The sequence below is a fragment of the Elephantulus edwardii genome, unplaced genomic scaffold (genome assembly GCF_000299155.1).
Source record: "Elephantulus edwardii isolate Elephantulus edwardi_28Jun2011 unplaced genomic scaffold, EleEdw1.0 scaffold00217, whole genome shotgun sequence".
In the NCBI taxonomy this organism is placed as follows: domain Eukaryota; kingdom Metazoa; phylum Chordata; class Mammalia; order Macroscelidea; family Macroscelididae; genus Elephantulus; species Elephantulus edwardii.
In genome coordinates this window covers 3391498-3415518 of record NW_006399967.1, presented here as the reverse complement: position 1 = coordinate 3415518, position 24021 = coordinate 3391498, and the positions used below count along the sequence as shown (strand labels likewise).

Below are 24021 nucleotides of genomic sequence, written 5' to 3'. Positions count from 1 at the left end.
CCCGCGCCCCCAGGGGACGGTGCGCGCCGCGGCAGCGATGGCGAAGCGCGCGCCTTGCCCAGGGTAGCCGCGCCTGGCACCACGTGGAGGCGCATCCGCGATGAGGACGTACCGCACATCCTGCGCAGCACGCTGCCCGCCTCTGCCCTACCGCTGGTGGGCGCGGGGGCGACTGAAGGGACTCCGCCACGCAAGACGAGCGACGCTGTAGTTCAGACTGAGGACGTCGTGGCGGCCAAGACCAACTCCAGCACGTCTCCGAGCCTGGAGAGCAGGGAGCTGCCCCAGAGCCCGGGAGGCCCAGGCCCTCTGGGCAGCGACGTGGACGGTCTCAGTCCGCCAAAGGCGCCGCCTGCCGTGCCCTTTGCCCATGAGGGTCTGGGCGTGCCCACGGGGGGTTTCCCTGCCAGCCGCCACGGCTCGCCCAGCCGTGCGGCCCGGGTGCCACCCTTCAACTACGTGCCCAGCCCTATGGCAGCCGTCGCCACTCCGGACTCCGCGGTGGAGAAAACCCCTTCGGCGGCGCCTGCAGGCCTCCTGGAATAGCGGCCTCCGTCAATCTTCTGGAAGAATCTCTCCCAGCCCTGTGGCCTGGCCACGAGGCCCCGTGGGTCCGCTCTGCAGCGCCCCCAGAGGCCCGGCCCTCTCTCTCAGCCTTGCAGCTTCCACCTGAACAGTCGCTTCTGCCGCGGGGGTTGAGGGGCCTGGGGCGCTGGGGCCATCGGTCAGCCCAGGGTGCACACCGAGACCACTGCCGCCTCTGGCTAATGGCCGGGAGCCGCTGGGGCCTCAAGCTTGTTGCTTCTGCTGCTGGTGGCAGAGGACAGGCTGAGGCACTGGGGATGGGCTGGGCGGGGAGCTTGCCAGCGGGGTGCCGTGCTGAAGCTGGTAATTAATTACGGCTCCAAGTAATTTGCTAATGAGCGCTCTAGGGGTTGTTTGCTGGGATTCTGAGCCCTGGCGCTTGGTGTGGGGGTACAACAGAGCCCCATGGAAGGGAAGGGCGGCCCCTGGTTATAGCAGCCGTGCTGGTGTGGAGCTGGCGGGCTGGCAAGGAGAGGTAACGTCCGACACAGAGGTCCTATGCGCCCTTGAACGGGGAGGGCGCCAGGTGTGGACTCCACTCCTGGGGGGGGGGTGGCAGAGCAGCTGTAAATCTTCATGGTGGCACAGTCCTCCTGCCCTCATTTCTGGATCGTGAAGCTTCTGGGGACAGCACTGGTCTGGGGGGTTTGGTCATGTTATAAGAAAATGTGGGTGTGGGGGGTCCCCACCTCAGTGTGTCTTCCTGCAGAAAGATCCAGCAACCTCTTTTCTGTAGGAGCCTAGAATGTTCCAGAGGGGACCGCTCTCTTCACACGGGGGTCTGCTGTCACAGCCTCCCGCAGAAGTTCTCCCTTCTGAAAGGAAATGGTGCTGCCATGAAGGGGAGGTGCTCGAGACGACCCCCCTTGCACCCCCACAAGCAAGGCTGATCCAGAGAGGAACAGCAGGAGAGTGGACACAGGAGTCCTGCTGGCCTCCCCGAGCCAGACATTTGGCACTTTCAGGGAGTTCACAGGCAGGCAGGTCGGAGGGAGGAGGTAGACTCAGAACAAGGGCGTCCCCAGGACCCACCACGAGCCATGTGGTCCTCCAGAACAGAGGTGCAGGCGGGCCACGCTGACTGCAGGCTGAATGACGTTTGTGGGCAGGGAGCAAGCAGGCCTGCTGTGTGGCCAGCGCCGGTCCTCACCGCCTCAACTGCCCTGGTGTCGGGCTGCGGGTGTTTGCAGAACTGACTGAAGTGTCTGTGGACATGACAGAACAGATGGGAGCCCTGGAGTGTGGCCTGGGGTCTGAGGCTGCCCAAGGCTGGTCATGCTTCTGAAGACACGGTGGGGCTCATGTCCCCCCAGTGGGCGTCTCTGAGGGGCCTTTGTGCATCTGAGGTTGGGGCTGATAGCCGAGCCCATCACCAGGCGTGGGGAAGGACACAGCCCTGGCACACGGCATGAGCATTTGGCAGCGTCAGTGCCACGGTACCCGTCACGGTGCCTCGGTCTCCCCATGTGGGCCATGGGGACACTCCCAGCACTACCTCTCAGAAGCAGGACAGGGCCTGAGGCCATGTGCTGGTCACTTGCACACATGCATCCTCGCCTGGCCCACACCAGGGCACGTCCCTCTGCTGGCTGGCCCATGCCATGCCTGGTCTGTCCCTGGCAGCAGGCACCACACCTCAGAGTCCAGCCCACGTGGTGGGTGTCCGGGGACAATCAGCCCATGTCCTAGGAACCGAAGGACACACTCCCGCTGGATGCTGTTGTCACCACAGGCCACCCATCACCCTCTCCAGGCCCCAGCAAGGGGGTCCAGAACCCGAGGTCTCTGGGCCTGTGTCTCCAGCACCCCAAGCCAGTGACCTCGGCTCGAGGGCTGATAGAACCCCGTCCGCCACCAGCTGGGTGGCTGATTCAGGGCGACACATACCTCACCCCGTCCACCACGCCAACTTTGTCTGTCTGTTCCCAACCTCATCACCACTGCGCTGGTCCCCTCTCAGTATTAATGGATGTGTAAATAGCGTGTCTTCTGCACCCCGAGTCCTGCCCATGCCCAGGGAGGAGTGGGCGGGTGGACCTGTGCACCTTAATAAATGCTGGTCACGCAGCCACCACTCCTGCCTGCCGTCCTGTCTGTTCTTGAGGTGGGCAGAGGGCAGAGCGCAGGGCAGGGAGGAGAAACAGGAACTGAGTGGCAGGGGACACAGGACGCTGGAGGCCGGAGCTTGTCAGCTGCATCGTGTAGCAGCTGGCCTGGCCGCTTGGGTGAGGGGGGCCCATGTACGGAGGGGGTGGTCTGCACAGTGCCTGGCACAGCTGGGCAGTGGGGTGCGCTGACACCGTGCAGTCCTGAGAAACTGGCAACTCTGTGTCTCAGGTGGGGTCCCAGAAGCAGAGCCAAAGAAGGGATTTGGATGATGGAGTTTATTGGGATGCTCTGGGAGGAGGGAAGTGGGGAGGCAGGGAAGGACAGGAGGCAGCTCCCCAGGAGTTGGGGGCAGCTCTCGTACCCTGCACCTGCTGGGACCACCCGTGGTCAGCACTGCGGATATTCCAGGCTGGCAGCAGTGCCCACCAGCCGCCCCTCCCAGTGCGTGGCCCCTCCCACCATGTGACGCCTCGATGGCTCCACCGAAGTCTCTAAAACCTGCTGCGCCTCGCAGATGCAGACGGAGGCGGGCTAGGGTGTGAGAAGCCGCGGGAGGGCAGGAAGGATGGGGCGGCGGGCACTCCACTGGGAGCTCTGGGTCCACCTGCAGGCGAGGGGACAGGTGCTGGCCCAGGACAGCAGGGACGGGCAGAAGCACCCCCGGTCAGAGCAGGGCAGCCTGAGGGTCACAGCCACATGGGCAGCCGAGCATGGACGCAGGAGCCCGGGTGTGGCTGCCCTGGCGGATGCTACGTGTCAGCTCCATGTCTGTGGGGGATGGAGACTGCCCGTGGCCGTGGCACAGAGCCTGGGGCTGGGCGGAAGTGTCCAAGAGCTGAGATGCTGGCTAGGTGGCAGCCGTGAGATGTCCCTGGACGTGAAGGTGCGGGGGCCATGGTGGGGGAGTCACCCTTGGTTCAGGCTTGGGGCTAGTGAGCAGATCTGACCAGATGGGGTACAGCCATGCACAGGCAGAGGTCCTGCCAACAATCTGCTAGTCTGTCCCTAGGGTCTCCACAACTGGCCTCAGCCAGGCCGCTGGTCACAGGGAGCCTGGTCCCGGCTCCTGGACCAGAGTAGGATCTGAGACCATGTCGTGGTGAGCTGGGCCCTTCTGGTCCGGAGGGCCGGGTGTGAAGACGTCCCAGAGAATTCCCACGATGGAGATGGGGAGTTTGTCTCTGTCCCTGCCAACGAGGGCCTGGACCCCAGGGCGCTGGGGAAGGGGACCAGCAGCTCCTCCTCAGTGCCCCCAGGTCACCCCTCGGGGCTGGCTGCGGGCAGCGGCGTCTGCACCACCTGCCCCACACCTCGCTCCAGCTCCGTGCCCACCCGCTGCAGGTCCTCACACCGACGCTGCAGATCTGTGCCCGCCCGCTGCAGCCTCTGGGTGGTGGCCACGTAGTCCACGCTCTGCTGGTAGACCTGCTCCCACCGCGCCTCTGTGTCCTCGGGCCTCCCGCCGGGACCTGCAGAATCTGGGGCAAGAAACTCTGGTCACTGCCGTGAGCCAAGGTCCAGGAGAAGCACAGGCCTGCGCCCAGCGGGCTCAGGGCAGAACGCTGTGGGCAGGGTTCACGGCAGCTGAGCTGTCAGCTCGTCAGGCCTTGAAGGACCCCAACTGCCAATCATCTCCTTAGCACTGAACCTCTCACACCCCCCAGGGACCCCTTTAGAAGGCTGAGCCGGGGCCAGGCACACAGCAGGTGCCTACTAGATGCAGTTTTAGAAGAGGGCTGGATTTTAGCTCTGGACTTGTGGGTCACTGTGCAGGATGACGCCCTGTGTGACAGAACCTTCCAGCGATGGAGAAGTCTCCCTCTACATCACGCACTGGGCAGCCATGCGTGCCCTCGAGCACCAGGCACGAGTCCCAGCCGGCCAGAACCAAATTCCTCCTTCTCCCCAGCTCTCCCTCACGCTGGAGGGGAGCCAGGCGGGGTCCGAGCGGGCAGCGCAGGGTCACAGTGTCAGTCCTGGTGACAACACAGGCAGGTTGTTGGGAAATGTGATGCTGCCCCAGTGCGACCTCCAGAGACCCTGCGACGGGCACAGCTGACCCAGTGACCTTCAGACACCCTATGACAGGCACAGCTGCCCCAGTGCGTGTCAGGCACTGCCCTCCCTCAAGCAGCCGGCTGCTTAATCACTTGAACCACCAGGATTCTTGACGTGACTTTAACGGTGGCCTCATGTCAAGAAGCTGTGCTGCAATTTCCAAGGCACGCAGTTTGAGGCCACCAGCTGCTCCGTGGGAGAATGGGGCATCTCCTCCCGTGTGGTTAACTGCCTCTGAAAACCCACTGGAGGGTCAGCTACGGCTCAGCTCCGACCTGATGGTGCTCAACCACCACAATGCTCACATGAAATATGAGGCCCCAGGAACTGACAGAATACCAAGTGAGGTGCTGAGTGAACAGCTGCAGCCCTGGGCGTGCTCACCGGTCATAGCACGAATATAGAAGACTGCGGCCTGGCCACTGTCTACAAGAGACCCGGGTCTCATCCCAGCCCCCAAACAGCTGATCCACCAACGTCATTAATATCGCAGGCAGGTAAAATCTGCTGATTATTTCAAAGCAGTTGGAATTTCGACAGGAAATGACCAGAAATTCAAGCTGGATTCAGAAGAAGCCATGCATGGCATGAGGGCTCCCTGCTGATGTCAGAGGGGTCCTGGCTGAGCACCGGAGGAGGCTGACTTGTGCTTTATGGACAACGCCAAGGCACCTGATGGTGGGGGTCCTCTGTGGCGGACACGGAGGAGAACAGGAGTCCCAGAGCACTTCACTGCACTCATGTGAAGCCTGTGTGTAGACCGAGAGGCAGCTGGCAGAACAGAGCAGGACGACATCACATGGTTTAAATCAGGAAGTGTGTGTCAGGATTGTGTTTCCCTCCACATGTGTGTGATTTCTGTGCCGAGCAGACCATTCAAGAGGCTGGACTCTATGAAGAATGTGGCATCAGGACTGGAGGAGGATTCACCAACAACCGCAGTACACAGATGACACAACCTCGCTGTAGTGCAACTACAGAAGTTCAAAGACTCCAGCCTTCACTATGGATCCCATGTCAACATCAAGAAAACAAAAATTTGCCCCACTGGACCAACAGGAAACATCATGACAGACGGAGAAAAGACTGACGTTGTCAACGATTTCATTTTACTCGGCTCCACAGTGAACACATATGGTGGCGGCAGTCAGAAAATGAAGGGCGTCTTCCATCGGAGAACACACTGTCAAAGACCTCTCCACAGTTCTAAAGAGCAAGGATGGTCAGTTAAAGAGTAGGGTGGGCCTGACCCAAAGCAGAAATTGTCTCCTGCTTCATATGCACAGGAAAGCTGGACGATGAACAAGGATGACAGAAGAAAAAAACAACAACTCAGTGCTCTTGAACTGTGGTGCTGGCGAAGACTGGGACTGCTGACACAGAAATCGGTCCTGGAGGAAGTGCAGACCAGGTGATCTGCAGAGGCCAGCAGGGTCAAACTGTGAGTGTGTTGCCAAGAGGAACCAATCCCTGGAGAGAGAAATCACGCAGGGAAAGGAGAGGGTCAGGGCAAGAGAGGAAGACCCTCGAAGAGGTGGACTGACCCCGCCGCTGCGACAACAGGTTTGAGCAGGAGAGATCACATGGTGACACAGGACAGGGAAAGGATCCCATCTGCCCTTCACAGAGTCGCACGTGCTGCTGTCGGCTTGATGACGCCTAACAACAATTTTACAGTTACTGCTCCCAGAACCTGGGTCAGGGTCTGGGCGGACACGTGCTGGGTGAGTGAATGAACCTTGCCAAGAGAACACAGCCTTCACCCAACTTATTATCTTGTTTGTCCAGTGCTTTAGCTGATCTGACCCCGCCTTCCAGATCAGGGCTTGGCTGCTTGTTCTCAAGAGGCCAGACGGTAAATGTTTGCAGCTGTGCAGCGGGCTCTGTGCCAACTCTCACAGTTGCTGCTGACATAGTTAATGTCAATGAGTGGCAGCAGACACGCGCCAATGAAACTTTATGTCACACCTGATGCATCGGTGTGGGCTCCCAGTGGCTGCAGCATGTTCAGGCAGATCTGTGCCCCACGTGGTCTCTGTCTTGTTACACAATCCCCCCGGAAGCACTGCCTGCCTCCCCGGGATTCTCAAGGCCGGCAGACTCTTTGGAAGAAGATTTCCAAGCTTTTCTTCCAAGGCTTGTCTGGGTGAACGTCCAAATGCTCCAATCCTGTGTCCTCCCTCCCCCTTAGGTCCATGGGACAGGAGTGTCCCTGACGGGCGCTGGGGGAGCAGGGAGTCCTGTTCTAGATGACACCCTGAAAATGACCCTAGTTTTAATGACAGGCGGGGGTGGAGGAACAGGTCCAGAAAGTGACTCAGGTGGGTTTCTGAGAAGCAGAACACCTGAAGGGGTTCGGTGATGGCACCTGTTGGGGTGCTCTGGGGAAAGGCTGAGGGAGGGCAGGAGGCTCAGAGGACCTGCTACTGAAGACTGGGGTCCCAAGGCTGTGCTCACCCGCCTGCTGCTGGGCCCAGGCCGGCTTACTGTTTGGTTAAGGCTCCCCTTACCTTCGGGGGTCAAGGCGGTGAAGACCGGGTCTGTGGCCGGGGCCCCCCGCACGTCCTCCAGGACCTGCTCCACCGTGGGGGGCGCTGGGCGCGTGGGCAGCACCACGCGCTTCTTGGCCTTGGAGCCCATATCTGCAAGGACACAGGGAACACTGACCAGCGTGTCCCCCACTCCCCTGCAGCGGCACGGAGAGCACTGACCAGCCTGTCCCCCATTCCCCTGCAGCAGCACGGGATCGCTGACCAGCACAGCGTGTCCCCCACTCCCCTGCAGGGGCACACGGAGCGCTGACCAGCGTGTCCCCCACTCCCCTGCAGCGGCACGGGATCGCTGACCAGCACAGCGTGTCCCCCACTCCCCTGCAGGGGCACACAGAGCGCTGACCAGCGTTTCCCCCCTCCCCTGCAAAGGCACACGGAGCACTGACCAGCGTGTCCCCCACTCCTCTGCAAGGGCACATAGAGCGTTGACCAGTGTGTCCCCCACTCCCCTGCAGGCGCACGGAGAGCACTGCCCAGAGGGCCCCCGGCTCGTACTCGGTCATGTAAGCCCCGCCCCCAGGACCGCCCCCTCCCCCCCCCGGCCTCGAGACCACACCTGACCCGGGGCTTCAGGGTCAGTTCCGGGACCTCAGCCTCAGTTTCCCCGGAAAAACACAGTCCCAGTCCGCACCTTAACGTGGGCCCGGGAAGGGGTGCCAGCACCCCAAACAGCCGCTTCCGCTTCCTGCCGCGCTCGCCCCGCCCCCTTAGGCATGTGACGCACTTCCGCCCTCATCTTGCCTCACTGCGAAGTCCCGCCCTCTGTTAAAGGGGCCGCACACTCCAGGGCAAAGGCCTTGAGACTGGGCCTCCCTGAACATTTAATTGTGCTCTTGCGATGATTCGCGCCGCCTCTGCGGACACCTGTTCTTGGGAGTGAGGCATGAGTGTGAGTCGGAACTCAGCTGGGTTCCAGGCTGGAGGCCGTGTTCTGAGCACGGTGGACTCCAGGGCTGGTCACAGGTACTGCCTTGTCAGGGGCCCTGGCAGCTGGCGGGGGACACAGTAATGCTGGCTACTGCCAACCCTGCGGTCACTGCTGCCTGGGTGCCTCTCAGCATCTCCCAGCCTGGGACAAGTTCGCCCTCCAAACTTTAAGACCCTGACAAGTGTGGACAGGGGTGGCGGGGTGGAGGGGACCCTGCTTCGCAGGACAGGTTCCCTAGGCTCAGTGAGAGACCAACCCCCCCACCTCAGGCCGCCTCTAGAGTTAGGGTCCAGCTTAATGGGTTTCTGGGTGTGCAGACAGGACTGGGGACTTACTTTTGCCTTCTTAGATGGATCCAGGAGGCATCATCCTGCCCCATGCCCAACCCAGGTCCTGGCAGAAGCCCCCTCATTCTCTGTTCCCCACAGAGCCCGTCCCCCAGCCCTCAGCCCATTCAGTACGTCTGGCAGAGCCTTGGGGCCTGTGGCCCCTCGGGAGGGCTCAGTGTCCCCACTGGGGATGAGTCTGTTCCTGCTCCAGTGAGACCTGACCCACACCTGGGAAGACACTCAGCCAGCCACATGTACAGCTGCCAGATGTGGAAGCTACCTCCCCCTCTGCAGGCAGACATGAAGGATCCCCCACCTCACTGGAGGGTCCAGATGCGGAAGACCTTTGTCAACGCTTACTTTTCCTATCCCAACCTCAGGCCTCTCCTGAGTCCCAGGGGGCAGATGTTGAGGAGGGAGAAAGCCGGGGGGGCCTGACCAGAGACAGTCATGCCCCAAGCAGACACTATACATGCCACCTTCTGTTCACCTTTTATTTGCAAACTCTGGGGGCAGAAAAATTTGTCCTGCGGTACCCACTGTCCACGCCCTGCGGTGTGGGGACATTTTATGGTCCCATTCCAGGCTGCTGCCCCAACCCCAACCCATCCTCATTTCCTAACAAGACCTCTCTGTCACACCAGGAGCTGCCAGTCACGTGGCCTTCAGCCCACCCTGGCCCGGGGCAGGCGGCAGGGCCAGGGCCTCCAGGGCTGGTTCTTTCCTTGTGGGCCACTGGCCACCAGGCGTCTCACAGCTGGGTCACCGGAGTCCAGCCAGTAACCAACCGCCAGGCCGGGAATGTCCTCTCAGGTTGATGGGATCCTGCGCCCACACCCTCCTGAGGACTGGACTCCCCAAGACCATGGCCAGCAGGGCCAGCAGCAAGGTCAGGGCTGGGCTATAGCAGCCATGGAGCTGGGCAGCCACAGGAGGCAGGGGGTGGGGCGGGGGGGGGCAGGTGCCAAGCAGGAGCCTCGGGGCTGGTCCGGGGTGTGTGGGGGCGGGGCAGTCGAGGGGTGAGCTGCCTTAGCAGCTGTAGCAGGAAGGGTGGCAGTTGGAGCAGAGCCGCAGGGCACCCAGGCCCAGGAGTCAGGGGCTGATGCCTATGTCTCAAGTCCCAAGGACAGGAGTATGAGAGGCAGAGGTGTCCCAGGACGGAGGTGGGTCTGTGACATTCTGTGGAGGGACCAGAGGGATGGGCGCTGGTGAGGTGGGGCCTGCAGCCCAGCCCACCCACCAGAGGCCACACATGCACACTGTCCACTGCTGCCTCCCAGCAAGAGGTCTCTGCGCCGGGCACTCACCCTGGCACAGCCCCTGTGTCCCGCCGCACACACGCACTGCTGGTCACCTGGGAGCCCGTGGACCTTGCCGCCATGTCCTCGGCTGTCCCGTAGAGCAGCAGCGTGTAGCGGTACAGTGTCCCTGGGCAGGGCCGTAGGCACAAAGCCACGGGTTGGTGACCACATTATTGCTACCACTGCCCCCTACCCATTGACCCCACCAGTCCCCCTCCTGGAGCCTCCACTCAGGCTGGGAGGATGCAGACGAGGGCCATGTCCATCACTAATCATCTACTTTGGCTGGGACATGGACACTCGCTCCTGTTTCCGTCACTGGACACTGCTTCCTCAGGGTAACAGGACCAGGCCTTTGCCTCCAGTTAGCCGCACATTTCCGTCTCTCAGTTTGCTAGTAAGTGATGCCTCTTCCCAGGTATGGAGACACCTGCATCTCCCCGCTGGCTGCACACCTGTCTTCCAGGTGAGGCATACCTACTAAATACAGTACCTGCACACCTGCTAGGTGAACACTGCCCTTAATGCGCCGGTGTCCCCTGGACTGCCCAGAGTGGGGTTGAGGGTGGAGGTGGGAGTGTCCCCCGCCCCAAATCGGCCTGAATCTCACCTGTGTTGAAATAGCAGCCCTTGTTCTCCAGGATCAGGGTCCACAGGCCCTTAGGGTCTTCATCCCAGAAGTGAGTAGACATGAAGATCCAGTTGTTGTAGCCTTGACTGCTGTTATCAAAGGGCCTGGAGCAGACAGGATGGCAGGGAGGGCCCACCTTTGCTGTTGGGTCCCAGGACTGGGGACGAGGCAGTTCACGAAGGGGCAGGGCGCTACCTGCAGGCCACCAGCGTAGAATGGGTGCCCATGGGGCTAATGAGTGAGATCTCCAGGTCACCGCGGCGGCTGTAGGACAGCGACAGCTTCACCTGCACGTGCTCCAGGGACCGAATGTAGCTGGGGAGGCCCTTGCAGGCCAACACGTTTTTCTGCACGTGCATCAGCGGCTGAATAATGCTGCAGGGGAGGAGGGGATGGGGTGAGATGCTAGGGAGATCAAGGCGGGGGGATCCACATTGTCTTTTCACACATGGGTAAAGGGAGGCCTCAGGGGAGATGATGCTGGTGCCAGAGTGGAGGGAGGGGAGGATAGCAGGTGTGGAGAAGGTGAAGGGGTGAGAGGTTAGGGAGGTGGTAGGCTTATGCAAAGGAGGCAGGCGGGGACAGAGCAGAGGAAGCCTTAGATGTTTGGGCAAAGAGAGGTAGCAGGGGCACAACAAAGGCCATGAAATGTAGGAGTGGCCCCAGGACGTGACAGGTGTTTGGGGCTGGACGCTCACGTGGCTTTGTGCACAACTCTCACAGTGCATTTCCTCTGGGGCTCAGTGGGCAGCCAGTTGCGGGCCATGTCCACTAATAGGGCAGCATCCAGCAGGCCGTAGCCGTAGTGATGGCTCACTGGTGACGCACAGGGAGGGTGTCAGTGGCACCAGAGGCTCTCAGCCCCTGAAGTGTCCTCCCTCCGCACTGGCCCCACCTCACTGCACATCGCTGATTGGCTCCTACAGGTCCTGCCCCATAGACTCCGCCCCACAAGAGCCTCACCCTCGTCACACATTGGCTGATTGCCTTCTGTAGGCCCCCCCACAAGGGCCCCGCCCCTTTCATGTAGGTTCCGCCCCATTGGGACCCTGGCCTAGTCACATATTGGCTGATTGGCTCCTGTAGACCCTCCCCCGTAGGCCCCGCCCCGCCAGGGCCCCGCCCCAGCCACATATTGGCTGATTGGCTCCTGTAGCTTGGAGGCTTTGCTCCACACCGCCCCGCCCGAGCCACTGGGGAGAGTCATCCTTGAACCTGCCCCCTCACCACCACCTTGCCGAAGAGACCCCACCCTTGCACGGGCCTAACTCCTTGCCCTCAGGTCCCGCCCCCTGCACCTGGCGGCTCTGCCCCACAAGCCCCGCCCCGGCGTGCTGGCCCCGCCCCCTCACCTCGGCGGCCCACGCCATTGGTCCTCCAGTCCTCCGCCTGCAGCTGCGCAGGCTTGGATCCGCGGACCACCAGGTGCTGCATGTCCCTCCAGGTCAGATGTGGGCTGAGGGGACAAGGCAGGTGAGCAAGGGGGCGTTCGGGGGCCCGGACGAGGCGGGGGCCGTCACCTACTTGGCCTCCAGAGCCAGGGCGATCATGCCTGCGGCCAGCGGGGCCGAGGCGGACGTGCCTGTGTGCCTGTCGGTGCACTGATGGTGCAGGTCCGTGGTGACCTGCGGGCAGACAGAGAAGCAGGTAGGGGACCCGCGCGTGCTGGCTGCAGGAGACACTCTGGGAGCTGAAACTCTAGGGGCTTTGGGCGTTCGGGATGAGTGAGGGACGAACGGACACAGTTTGCCCAAGGAAGCTCCACAGGTTTTCAGCGGCTGGGATCTTGCGCGTTCTGGTGTGCACGGGCTTAGACTGCATGGCTGCGTGCGAATCAGGAGGTTGTGTAGAGGATGCTGTGAAGACTGCACCCCCGGGGACCTGAGGGCAGGTCTGCTCCATCCTGTAGCATTGCTGCGTCAGAATCGACTGGAAGTTGTGGGTTTGGTATGTTGCATTTCTGACCCTTTGGATGTAGAGTGCCAGGGTTTATGATCTGAGTCAACTGTCGGTGCACCTGAACCATCCATCTTTCAGTTAAGAGCCTACTGTTTAAGCATTTGTACCACCAGGGACTCTCATAAACTATGGACTTTAGTCAATAATACGTGTTAATATTGGTTCATCAACTGTCACAAATGTCCCGCAGGAGGAACTCTTTGGAGGGAGGTGCACATGGGTCTCCGTAAAAGGCTCTGAGTGACCAAAGGGCTTGGACTCAGCTACCCCTGACAGGCTGGTGGTTCGAGACTACCCAGTGGTCCTGCAGGAGGTAGGCCTGGGGCTCTGGAGCTGGGCTGGGGGGGACGACAGACACTGGGAGTCAGGACTGGTCTTGACATGGGAGGACAGCGGATGGCAGGGGACACTGGGAATCAGAACTGGTCTTGACTTGGTGGGGATGCATGGGGACTCTACTTGAAATCTTAAAACTGCTGCAGAGAATTATGATCTGGGACGGTGCTGAGGGTGTGGGCTCAGAGTCGCTTCCCCTTCCCTGGTGTGTGCTGAGGAAGCCCAGGGACTGGGAGATGGGAACAGGTTTTGTGACGGTGTGAGTGTTATAAGGGCCACAGGGATCACACGGAGAGAGATCTGCTCTGTGGCGTGACCTCGTGTCCTCAAGAAAGACCCCAGAGATACCAGCAGGGGCAGCAGTAGGACATGAGCTTGAACAGGAGGTGGAAGTGTCAGTCTGGGGAGAGGGCATTCTGGGAAAGCTTCCTGGAGGCAACTTCGGCCCGGAGGCAGAGAGGTCAGCAGATGTATGACGGGAAGAACATCCTGTACAGTGAATAACATGAACTGGGAGGGAGCCAGACGTGGGAGAGAGAAGACTCTGGTAAGGGGGTGAGGGTGGTCGCAGCCCTGTGGGCCACAGGAGTTCATTTCATTGTGAAGGGAGATGTGATGTGAATAAATGTAGGCCTCAAGTCAGCATCTGGCCATTGTGGAGAGGTCACTGTCAGGGGAATGTGGGCAGAGCTGAGGGACCAGGGAAGGGTCCAGGGACATGAGGAGAGGTGGAGGAAGTGCTAAGGAGACCAGGAAGGGATGAGGGAGTCCTGGACAGGAATGATGGAGGGGTGGGAGCAAAGGTTAGGGGACTAGGGGAAGAAGTGAGAGAATATGGGGGACACAAGGGACAGTAGAGGGGACAAGGAGGACAGTCAGGAGGGGTATCAGAGGACACAGTGAGAGAGGGTCAGGAGGAGCAGTAGTGAGGACAGTGACAGGCGGGGAGATGAAGGGGACAGGGGGCAGTCAGAGGGGCATGGCTGGAGGGCAGCCTACCTCAGGCGCTGGGAGAAGGGGTCCCAGGGAGTGGGGTGTGGTGGGCACTTACGATCTGCGCGTCGGTGTCCAGGCCGCTGCTGTAGGTGGTGGTGAGGGTGGAGGCGCACGCCTCGCTGTACCAGGGCACGTGTCCCTGCTGCGTGGTGCTACCCACCGACAGGGTGTGGATGCTGTTCGTGTAGCCATCACAGTTGCAGTTGTCGTAGTGCAGCCCGCCGTTTCCCGAGGCCCAGACGAACAGGGTGCCCAGCCCGCCGCGGCCCTGGGGAAGCCGGGATGTGTGGGCGCTGCCAGGGACGGCCGCCCCCGCCCCCTGCCTCCCCCCGGGCCCCCACTCGCACCTCGGCCCCAGCGCACCTTGGTCACACCCCACAGGAAGGCCTCCCGTGTTAGGACCCCGGGCCCGTCCACGGTGCGGCCGTCATCCTCGGGGCCCCAGCTGGCGCTGTAGATGTGGATGTGCTGGGGCTGCAAGCTCAGTGACTGGGCCTCAATCACGTCGGTGACGATGCCATCCAGCATGCGCACGCCTGTGGGCCCGCCGGCTCAGCGCCTGCCTGGTGCCCTGTGGCCGGTGACCTGTGCTTCCCCCCGCTCTGCGCCCGGTGCCCTGCACCTCGTGCCCCCTCAGCCCCTGGGCTCTGCCCCCGGTGCCCGGTGCCCGGCACCCCGTGCCCCCTCAGCCCCTGGGCTCTGCGCCCGGCGCCCGGTGCCCTGCACCCCGTGCCCCCTCAGCCCCTGGGCTCTGCGCCCGGTGCCCGGTGCCCTGCACCCCGTGCCCCCTCAGCCCCTGGGCTCTGCACCCGGTGCCCGGTGCCCTGCACCCTGTGCCCCCTCAGCCCCTGGGCTCTGCGCTCTGCGCCCGGTGCCTGGTGCCCTGCACCCCGTGCCCCCTCAGCCCCTGGGCTCTGCACCCGGTGCCCGGCACCCCGTGCCCCCTCAGCCCCTGGGCTCTGCGCCCGGTGCCCGGCACCCCGTGCCCCCTCAGCCCCTGGGCTCTGTGCCCAGTGCCCTGCACCCCGTGTCCCCTCAGCCCCTGGGCTCCGCCTTGCCACTGCTGGACGTGCAGTGCATACAGCCACCGTCTGAGCTGGCACCCACTGCCCTGGGCTCGTCCTGTACCCACTCGAGGCTGCACAGCACCCATGGCAGGAACCTCCACAGGCAGGAGCCCCATCTGTATGTACCCCTAAAGCCTACACCCCAGTCCTGCCAGCCAGTGCCTGCCCCACGTGACTGTGGCTTTAACCCACACTGACTGCTGGAGCCCATGTGCCCTCACCTCCCCCACGATCTTAGCAGAGACCTGTCACAGGAGCCCATGCCACATATGATGTCACACGTGTCCAGGATTCACCCCGACTTTGCTGTCTGCTCCCCGCCATCATAGCCCAAGCCTGGCCCTTGGGGCCAGCTCTCTTAGTGTGCCCCCTAGTACTTAGGGGTCCAGGATGGGCTCAGTTCCCCCCATCCTCCAGCCTGGGGCCCTGGCATCGCCTGCTTGGACCTGGATGCTAGGAGTCTCCCCTTGACCCTGCAGCCCCCGTGTGCTGCCCCTGCCCAGAATGGCACCTCGGGGATCCTGGTACCTCCAATCCGGGCATTGTAAGCCACTCCAGTGCCACAGACCCCATTGTTGGCAGCGGCGACCACTTCTCCAGCACAGCGGGTTCCATGCCTAGTGCCAGAGTGAGGGGCACATCAGGGTGAGGGCACCCAGAAGGTAGAGTCCTGCTCTCCACGCCCCAAGGGACCCTGGCTCACCGATTCTCATTGTTGGGCGAATATCGAGGTTGAGGGTCTGCGTCATAGTCGTTGAAGTCATAGCTGGCCAGAGGGTCCTGGGGAAAGGAGGTGGGCATGGATTTGTGGCGTGACTCTTCCTACATAGGGTCTCAGGCTCTCCCTACCCCACAGGCTCACATAGTTGGGCGAGAGGTCCGGGTGGTCCTTCTCGATTCCGTCATCAAGGATCGAGACCACAACGCCCTGGCCCGTCAGGCCCTGGCCCCACACCTGCAGGATGTTCAGGTCAGGCTGCACCTCGTTGTTCTATAGAGAGGGCAGAACTCAGTAGGGGTCCGGCCTGGCCACCCCCCCCCCCAGGGAGGCAGAGCACGGTGCAGAGCACGGTGCAAGTCCAGCCTGCCGGTCACTCACCATGTACCACTGTCTGGAGAACCAGGGGTCTGTGGGCACTGCCAGGGAGCGCTTCACCCGGCGCCGTGCAGTCTGCTGCTCGTACCACTGCACCTGCAGGCCACGAGCAGGACTGGGGCGGTCCAGGGGCCAGCTCTGTCCTCCCTGGCCGCTTCTGACCGCACCGAGCCCTGCAGGCCGGGGAGTCCCAGGACGTGAGCCCACTCGGCCCACTTCCTGGCCACAGGCCCCCTGGGCTGCCTGCTGGGAGTGCCCTCTGCTTTGGCAGCACATGTTAGGGGCTGTGCTGGTGGGCTGTGGGGGCCTGCCAGCTGGGGTGGGTCCTCAGACCATGAGCAGAGCCAGGCAGGAAGGGGAATGGAGGGCTGCGGGTCCAGGGGGGTAGTTACCTATGTTTGGTGGGCTCCCACTTGCTGGGGCACTGCCTTCAGCCATGGGGGTTGCAACCCACCAAGTGCAGGGGGGCTGCTGTCCAGGGCGTCTGGGGCTCCTTGGGTCCTCTTGAGTCACTCCCAAAGCCCGATGCTTCCCCCTGCCCTCTGTGATGATCTTCTCTGCTGCCCGCTGCCCTCACCACCTTTTTCTGGACAGCAGCATCATGCCCTGGCTAAATCCCTCTCTGGCTCCCTGTCACCACCCTCACCGCAGGCCCTGCACATCCAGCCCGCCTTCTGCTTTGGCTTTGCTTGCAGGCACAATGAACACCGGCTCATCTGTCCCCAGGCCATGGCTGGTTCTGCCTGCCTGGACAAGTACTTTATCAATCCACACTACCCTCTTCTTTCCTGCATCATTTCTGATCTTCATCACTTCCTACCCCCAAACCAGTCCCCGTCCCCATTGGGACCACCACCTCCCTGATTCTGAGCAGGCTTCTGAGGGGCGAGGTGGCACCTGTTAGGGGCTGTGTTGGCTTCACTGCCATGGGCTTGCAGCTGGGGATCCCCCGAGTTCCCTCTCTGTGTCCCTTGTGCGCCATCCAGTGGCAAATCCTGGCCTGTCTCTCACAGACCACATCTTGGACTGGCCTCTCATGGCCTCCTAGAGCCAGCCAGCCAACTGGCACTTGAGGCTGTCTGGACAGGGACCTGGTCCCAGAGGGCTTGTGCACCGGCCTGGGCATCAGGGCTGAGCCCTTCACTGGGTGACTTCAGGCCAGTCCATCCCTCTGGAACTGCTCCCTTTCTAGTAATGTGAGCCGGTTCCTCTCCTTCCTTTCCAGAAACTAGACAGTCGGCAGGAAAGCTGTCTCCCCCTCTGTACTGGGCAACCTGGGGCCCCTGGCCCTTCAGAAGAGGCAAATTCAAGTTCATGACCACATTTGCCCAATGTAACCTGCTTTTCCACACTGGGTCCCCATCTTACAGAAAACTGCAGCTCAGAGAGGATTGTTGCAGTGACCAAAATGACAGGACGTGGCTGGCTCACCAACAGGTGATCCAAACCCCAAGGACATGGCGTACAGGCTGGGCTCACCTTGGGATCTTTCTTCAGGCGCAGGCAGTGACCCCAGTGTGGGTTCAGGGAGAGTGGGGCGACGCCCCGGTGCCGCAGGTGAAAGTACTCCCCATCAGGAAAGATCTGAGAATATAGGGTAGCTGCATACCTGGGACTTGGGTGCCCTGCTGGAGAGCCCTCCCACCTGCCGCCGCCAAAAGCAGAGGAAAAGTTCCCTATGCCCGCATCGCCCAACCAGGTGCCCAAGTGGGGTTCAGGTGGCCCCTGGGCATCCCAGAACGGCAGATGGCCGCGGTGGAAGTCTGGACATCTGATGTATGGATGACCAACTCTGTGGGCTGTCTGGGGCTTTAGGTCATCCAGCTCGCTCCCCCATCCCATCCATCCGGGTTCCTCCCACCTGCCCCAAGTTGACGAAGCCAAACTTGCGCGCTAAGCGATCGGCCTCGAGGTTCCCCTGGGACACCCGCACGGCCCAGCTGTTGACATAAATCGGAGCCCTGGCTGAGGCCCACGCTACAACCAGGGGATCAACGAGGGTCAGGCCCAAGGCCAAGGCCAGGCACAGCCAGAGTGCAGTCCCGGCGGGCCGCATGGGGGCGGGGCCTGGCGGGGGCGGGGCCGGCGGAGCTCCGCCCCGTCAAACGGCCCTGGCGCCCGCTGCCCCGCCTCTGGCGCCATAGCAACCCCTGTAGGCTTCAACTCCCAGGAGTCCTTGCGGCTCTCTCCTCTCTCTCAAAGACCCAATGGTGACCATGGAGGAGACACGAACACACTCCTCCGGCTCTTCCGTGGACAGACTCACTGGATTCTCAGTTTCCTCATTTGCTCAGTGACCCACACCTCATGACGCACAGGACCCTGTTTACTGTTACTTCAACTGGTCCCACCCCTTTCTTCGGCGCTGCTCATTTTTCCAAGCGCCTCTCCTCGTCGAAGGAACCTGGCTTCATCCGGGGTCCAATCCAAGTTGTTCTTTATCGTTAGCCCCGCCCCTTGCGTCCCGCCTCCTTTATGAGCAACTTCACCCCTCCTCTAGTTTCACCCCTCCTCTAGTTTCAGGTTTCTCCAATCAGCTCCCGCCTTTTTTCTCCCATAAGCTCCGCCCCCAGCATGCGTCCCCGCCCCCTTGGCCCCTCCCCTCCAATCAGCGACGTACTGAGTCTGGTCGGCCAATCGGTGCCGCGCCCCACCCCCTTGCCCGTCGTGTGGCGGATGCGGCGGCCGCGGGCCGCCAGAGGGCAATGCGGCAGAGGAGACGGGGCAGGCCCCACCTCCTTTGTCCGCCCTGTCCGTCCATTGGCCGGAGGCGGGGCTCGAGGGCGGAGCGCTCCGGCCGGCCACGCTGGGTAAAAAGCCGGAGATCGCGGCGGGCAGTGAGCTGCGGGCGGAGTTCACGCTCGCGCTGCCGGACTCGCCGCCGCTGCCATGGACGCACTACGGCATCGCTTCGAACAGCTGCTGGAACGGAGGAACCTAGTAACCGAGGTGCTCGGAGCGCTCGAAGCCAGGACCGGTGTCGAGAAGCGCTATTTGGCCGCGGGTGAGCCATCAAGGGGGCTGGGGGCCATCACTCCATTTCCCCGACGGCCGTGCCGAGATCCCGGGGATGGCGTCCTGAAGCTGCCCCACCGCTGCCCATTGTCCAGGGGAGACCACCGAGGTCCAGGGGAAGGGGCTTCCCCGAGCTGCGCCCCTGCCTCCTCGCGGGGCACCTCCTCGTGCATTCCGACGCCTGCCCCACCCCCGCAGTGCCCGGGCCAACTGCCCCCCACCCGCAGTGCCCAGGGCACCTCCTCGTGCAGCCCCGACGCCTGCCCCCCACTCCCGTGCCCCGGGCACCTCCTCGTGCAGCCCCGACGCCTGCCCCCCACTCCCGTGCCCAGGGCACCTCCTCGTGCAGCCCCTCCGTCTGCTCCCCACTCCCGTGCCCAGGGCACCTCCTCGTGCAGCCCCTCCGTCTGCTCCCCACCCTCAGTGCCTGGCCAGGTCAGGAGGCCATCCTCTGCTCCCTGTGCTCTTGGGTGGCCGCCAGGACAAGTCCGGTTCTTCCAGTTGTCCTGGGTCCCCCCAGGGAGGAGGAGAGGCTTGCCTGCCCGTCCCCCTTGCCTGGAAGGAGTCTCACCTCTGTCCTGTTTCCGAGGTCCCCTGCGGGCAGGAGGGGCAGGGCGCTGGGAGGTCTCCACCCGATGGCTTGCTGTCCCCCCTCCCTCTGGCTGGAGCTCAGACCCCCTGGGGTCAGTATTGACTTGTTTGACAACTCTTGTATCAGTTGCTGAGAACTTGGATAGCAGTTCATGGCAGGGGTCCTAATTTCCACCCCAGTTCCCTGTGTCTGCTGTCACTCTCTGAAATGCTCTGTCTTCAGCTCTCCATTTTTTTCAGTGTCCACTTCTTTCAGAAAGGGCCCCTGGAGTAAGGGCCCACGGGCACTGGGAATTCTACTGAACGTTTCTGAAAAAACACCTAGTAGCTTCCACGTTCCTACCCCGGGCAGTTACCCATCTGCCCCTTCCCACTTCCTGGTGCCTGCTGCCAGCTAGGCCACAGAGCCTGGAGGGAGGCCCCCTGGGAGGGGGAACCAAGGCCTTGGGGGCTTAAGTTCAAGATCATCTTCCCTGTGCTGAGGCTGCAGGAAGAGGGATTTAGGGGCCGAGGGGGGGTGAACTTGGGGCCCCCATCTTGCCCCCTCCAGACCCAGCTCAGTTAGTGAATGTACGTAAGCATGTGTTCCCTGATCGCTCTGGGTCTGTGCTGAAGGTGACCAGTGGGGAAACAGTCTCAGAAGACGTGGGAGCCCAGAGGTGTTTCCTAGGCTGAGTGGGCAGCTCCTATATGCTGCTCCTGACCTTGAACCTCTGAGGACAGATTAGAGCCAGGGAGGGAAGGAAGGGGGAGGGATTTGGGGCTTTGCCCTTTGATCAGCGAAGTGGCCTTTAGTCACTGACAGAGGCCTGGGGAGGGGGAGGTGCACACTGCTCCCCCCACCCCTTAACCCCCCTAGCCTGCCACTCCTCAAAGGAGGTAGACACACAGCAAGCACATGAGGTATGCAAAGGTTACCGCTCTCAGAACTCAGGCTGCTGGCTAGCCCTCACCCTACACACACACACACACTCACTCTCTATCTCCCTTTCTCTTTCCCACTACCTCTCTCTCCCCCTCTCCCTCTCTCTGTCTCCCTCTTTGTCTCTCTCTCTCTGTCTTCCTCCCCCCCCCCAGTCTCCCTGTCTTCCTCCCTCTCTCCTCTCTCTCTCTCTCTCTCTCCCTTTCCCTCCCCCTCTCCCTCCCTCTTTCTCTCTCTCTCTGTATCCTAGGCCTGTGTCTGGGGCCATGTCTGTGTCCACTAGGCAATATGTGTGGAGAGAGCCCAGCACAACCCTAGGAGGCAGAGCTAGGGAAACTGAGGCCCCAGCAGACAGGGACTTGAGTGTCTTGGAGTGAGGGAATGGCAAAGCTGAGGTTCCCCAAGGTTCTTATTCTCCACAAGTCCGTGGTTCTCATAGGGGACTTGCTGCCCTCAGGGACACCACCCAGCCACAGGGGCTGCAGTGGTCAAGGGCAGACCCCATGTCACCCTTCCTGTGGGTCAGTGGGCGCAAGCCAGGAGGACCTTCCAGCGTCTATGATTCTCTCCTCTCTGTCCCCTCTGCTGGGAAAAGGGGGGTCCGCATAAGAGTGACCCACCCTCAGGGACCTGAGTGACACACTGACAGCAACAGTGGACTTGAACAAGGCAGGTATGGCAAGGCAAGACAGGCCAGGGTTCCGACCTATTGCTCGGAGGGTCACTGTCCACTTGATAGCCCTCAACAAACAGCCTCCCTACCCTGTGTGTGGTTTCATTGGCAGTGTCCCAGGGTGGCAGGAAGTCAGAGGCTTGTAGATGCCTTTGGGGGGGGGGCTATGAGGATCAGAGTCTCTTGGAGGCCCTTTGCTAGGGCGATTCTGCCCCTGGGGACACTGGGCAATGTCTGGAGACGGGGATCGATCGTGCACTTGCACAGAGTGGGTGAGGACACGGTGCTCTGCAGATGCACCAGTCTGCAGTCCTGAGAGGAAGACTGCGAAGATGAAAAACTCAGTGGTCTGCAGCCCTAGCTTCTGGGGATGTCAGTCAGTCCACTCCCTGTCGCTGCCTCCCAGCGCCCCTCATCAGTCTCTGACTGCCCCCCACCCCCGTTAACCCAGCTAGGCTGGGTGGAGACCTGGGGGTCCCTGGCCCGTACCCACGTCCTGCCCTTCTCCTAGGCGCCGCGACCGTCCTAAGCCTGTATCTTCTTTTCGGCTACGGGGCAGCTCTGCTGTGCAATCTCATCGGGTTTGCATACCCCGCATATGCTTCGTGAGTCGGGGCAGGGGACCGCGAGGGTCAGGGCCAGCCGAGGGGCTTTCCTCACCGCGCCCACCTGTGCGGAGGGCGGGGCCTGGGCGGCGGCTATTTGCATAATACCTGGGGTGAAGGGCAGGGTTACTAGATTTGCATGATCCCCTCCCCCCCACCCCGGGCTGCATGCAGGGCGGGAGGGGCGGGCGGCGAGGGGCTTTGCCCACCCCCTCAGGTGATTCCTGGGTGCAGGATGGGAGCAGGGTGGTGGTGAGCTTGGCATACCCCGCTTCCTGGGGGCCTGCTGTGCTGGGGAAAGGCCACAGCCTGACCTGGCCCCGCCCCACCCTGCCCCTGGCCCTGGCCCCGCAGAATCAAGGCTATCGAAAGTCCAAGCACAGAGGACGACACACTGTGGCTCACATACTGGGTGGTGTACGGCCTCTTCGGTGTAGTGGACTTCTTCAGCGATCTCCTCCTATTCTGGTGCCCTTTCTACTTCGTGGGCAAGGTGGGGTCCCTGAGATGCTGGGAAGGGGGACATGCAGGGCAGAAGGGGGTTTGGAGATGGGGTTGGAAGAGAGAGAGATGTGGGGGAGATGAGGGGGACCCAGCCCTGCCTTTTGTGGAGTGAGGGGGGGAGTCACAGCCTCTTCCCAGTGGGTAAACCAGGCCACCCTAGACGGTGTCTGATAGAGGCTCTGGCCCACCCCAGGGGGTCTGATGAGGGAGGCCCAGTTCATCCCGTGGAGGGTCCAGGCCCATCCCATCGGGTCCTGGGTGTCTTGTGGTCCTGAGCGTGACACCTGTACCCCACCCTCGCAGTGCGCCTTCCTCTTGTTCTGCATGATTCCCGGGCCGTGGAACGGGTCCCACATCCTGTATCAGCGCGTAATCCGCCCACTGTTCCTAAAGCATCACGCAGTCGTGGACGGAATCATGAGCGATCTGAGCGCCCGAGTCCTGGACGTGGCGGCCGGGGTCACCAGGGATGGTGCGTGCCTCCTGTCCTCCTGTCTGCCTGTCCTCTGGGCCTCAGCCCTCCTCAGCTGTCTGTCTGGATGGCTATTTGTCCAGGGTCCTCCTCGTCTGTCTGTCTGTCTGTCTGTCTGTCTGTCTGTCAGGCCCATGTATCCAGGGTCTTCCTCGTCTGTCTGTCTGTCTGTCAGGCCCATGTATCCAGGGTCTTCCTCGTCTGTCTGTCTGTCTGTCAGGCCCATGTATCCAGGGTCTTCCTTGGCCATGTGTCTTGATGGTCTGTGTGCTCAGGGCCCACCTCTGGATGGATGGCCCTTGTGTCCAGTGCTGACTGTCTGGGTACGGGTCTGTCTGTCCCTCCCCTCCTCCCAGCCGTCTGGCCCTCGTGTGGGATCTCTGCACCCCTGCTGGTCGTTCCTCTCACTGTACCCCTTTTCCCCCCACGCTCTCGGGGACCAGTTCTAAGGATTCTGGCCCGGAGCCGGGGTCTCATCACTCCCACAGAGGGGGCAGGACCCCCACTGCCCTTGGAGCAGAGCGCAGGTAATCTCTTGGACAGGTAGGGCTGAGAGAGAGTGTGCATATTTGTGTGTATGTGTGTGGTGTATGTGCACCTTTGGGTGTGTGAGTGCACGTGGAGGTGTGAGAATGAGTGTGTGTAGCGTTTACATGTGAGTGAGAGCGAGTGTGTGAACACGGGTGACTGTGAGAATGAGTGTGTGTGTGTTTCTGTGTGTAGAGTCTGCACGTTAGTGTGTGTGAACATGTGCGTGGAAGGCCTCGAGCGTGTGTGAGCCTGGGGGTGTGTAGTGTGGGGTCTGTGTGCACGTGAGTGCATGTGAGCATGTGCGTGGTGTCTGTGGGTGGGTCTCTGTGTTCACGGGTGACTGCATCTTTGTGTGTGTGTGTGTGTGTGTGTGTGTGTGTGTGTGTGTTTTCACGAGTGACTGTGCATCTGGGGGTGGATGTATGAGTCCATGGGGTCTACGTGTGTTCACGGGTGACCGTGCATCTGTGTGTGTGTGTGTGTGTGTGTGTTTTCACAGGTGATTGTGCATCTGGGGGTGGATGTATGAGTCCATGGGGTCTACGTATGTTCACGGGTCACCGTACATCTGGGTGTGTGTGTGTGTGTGTTCATGGGTGACTGTGCATCTGAGGGTGGATGTGTGTGTGTGTTTGTGTGCAGCCTGCACTTTGATGGGAGCTGGGACCATCTGCCTGAGTACGTGTGTGAGGTGTGGGGTGCACCTGCAAGTGCTGTGAACGCGTCTGTCGGGGGAGTGTGTGTTTGTTTGTGAGTCCATG

The 24021-nt window shown here is 61.7% G+C and overlaps 4 protein-coding genes across 4 annotated transcripts in view; 2 read left to right on the top strand and 2 right to left on the bottom strand.

The window, feature by feature from the left end:
- APC2 (adenomatosis polyposis coli 2) overlaps positions 1-546 on the top strand; it is a 21133-nt gene extending 20587 nt beyond the window's left edge. Inside the window, 1 exon segment of the mRNA XM_006897999.1 lies at positions 14-546. Within this exon segment, the coding sequence (XP_006898061.1) occupies positions 14-546 (533 nt within the window).
- Positions 547-3736: 3190 nt separating this feature from the next.
- LOC102849425 (chromosome unknown open reading frame, human C19orf25) lies at positions 3737-7392 on the bottom strand. The gene is made up of 3 exons (XM_006897998.1): positions 7263-7392; positions 3956-4172; positions 3737-3881 (listed from the first exon to the last, which is right to left on the bottom strand). Exons 1-3 carry the CDS (start codon positions 7390-7392, stop codon positions 3737-3739), a joined length of 492 nt encoding a protein of 163 aa, XP_006898060.1.
- Positions 7393-9451: 2059 nt separating this feature from the next.
- Positions 9452-18003, bottom strand: PCSK4 (proprotein convertase subtilisin/kexin type 4). The gene is given in 18 exon segments (XM_006897997.1): positions 9452-9569; positions 9571-9639; positions 9641-9740; positions 9869-9882; positions 9884-9989; positions 10473-10597; positions 10689-10868; positions 11192-11309; positions 11846-11949; positions 12018-12118; positions 13840-14052; positions 14148-14320; positions 15380-15468; positions 15555-15631; positions 15714-15842; positions 15951-16043; positions 17427-17531; positions 17809-18003. Coding segments are annotated over 18 exon segments (2109 nt in total).
- An 833-nt stretch (positions 18004-18836) lies between these two features.
- LOC102848611 (putative protein TPRXL-like) overlaps positions 18837-24021 on the top strand; it is a 6913-nt gene continuing 1728 nt past the window's right edge. The window contains exons 1-5 of the mRNA XM_006897996.1: positions 18837-18951; positions 21660-21753; positions 22108-22246; positions 22561-22729; positions 23086-23272. Coding sequence (XP_006898058.1) covers positions 18837-18951; positions 21660-21753; positions 22108-22246; positions 22561-22729; positions 23086-23272 — 704 coding nt within the window. The remainder of the gene's footprint in view (positions 18952-21659; positions 21754-22107; positions 22247-22560; positions 22730-23085; positions 23273-24021) is intronic.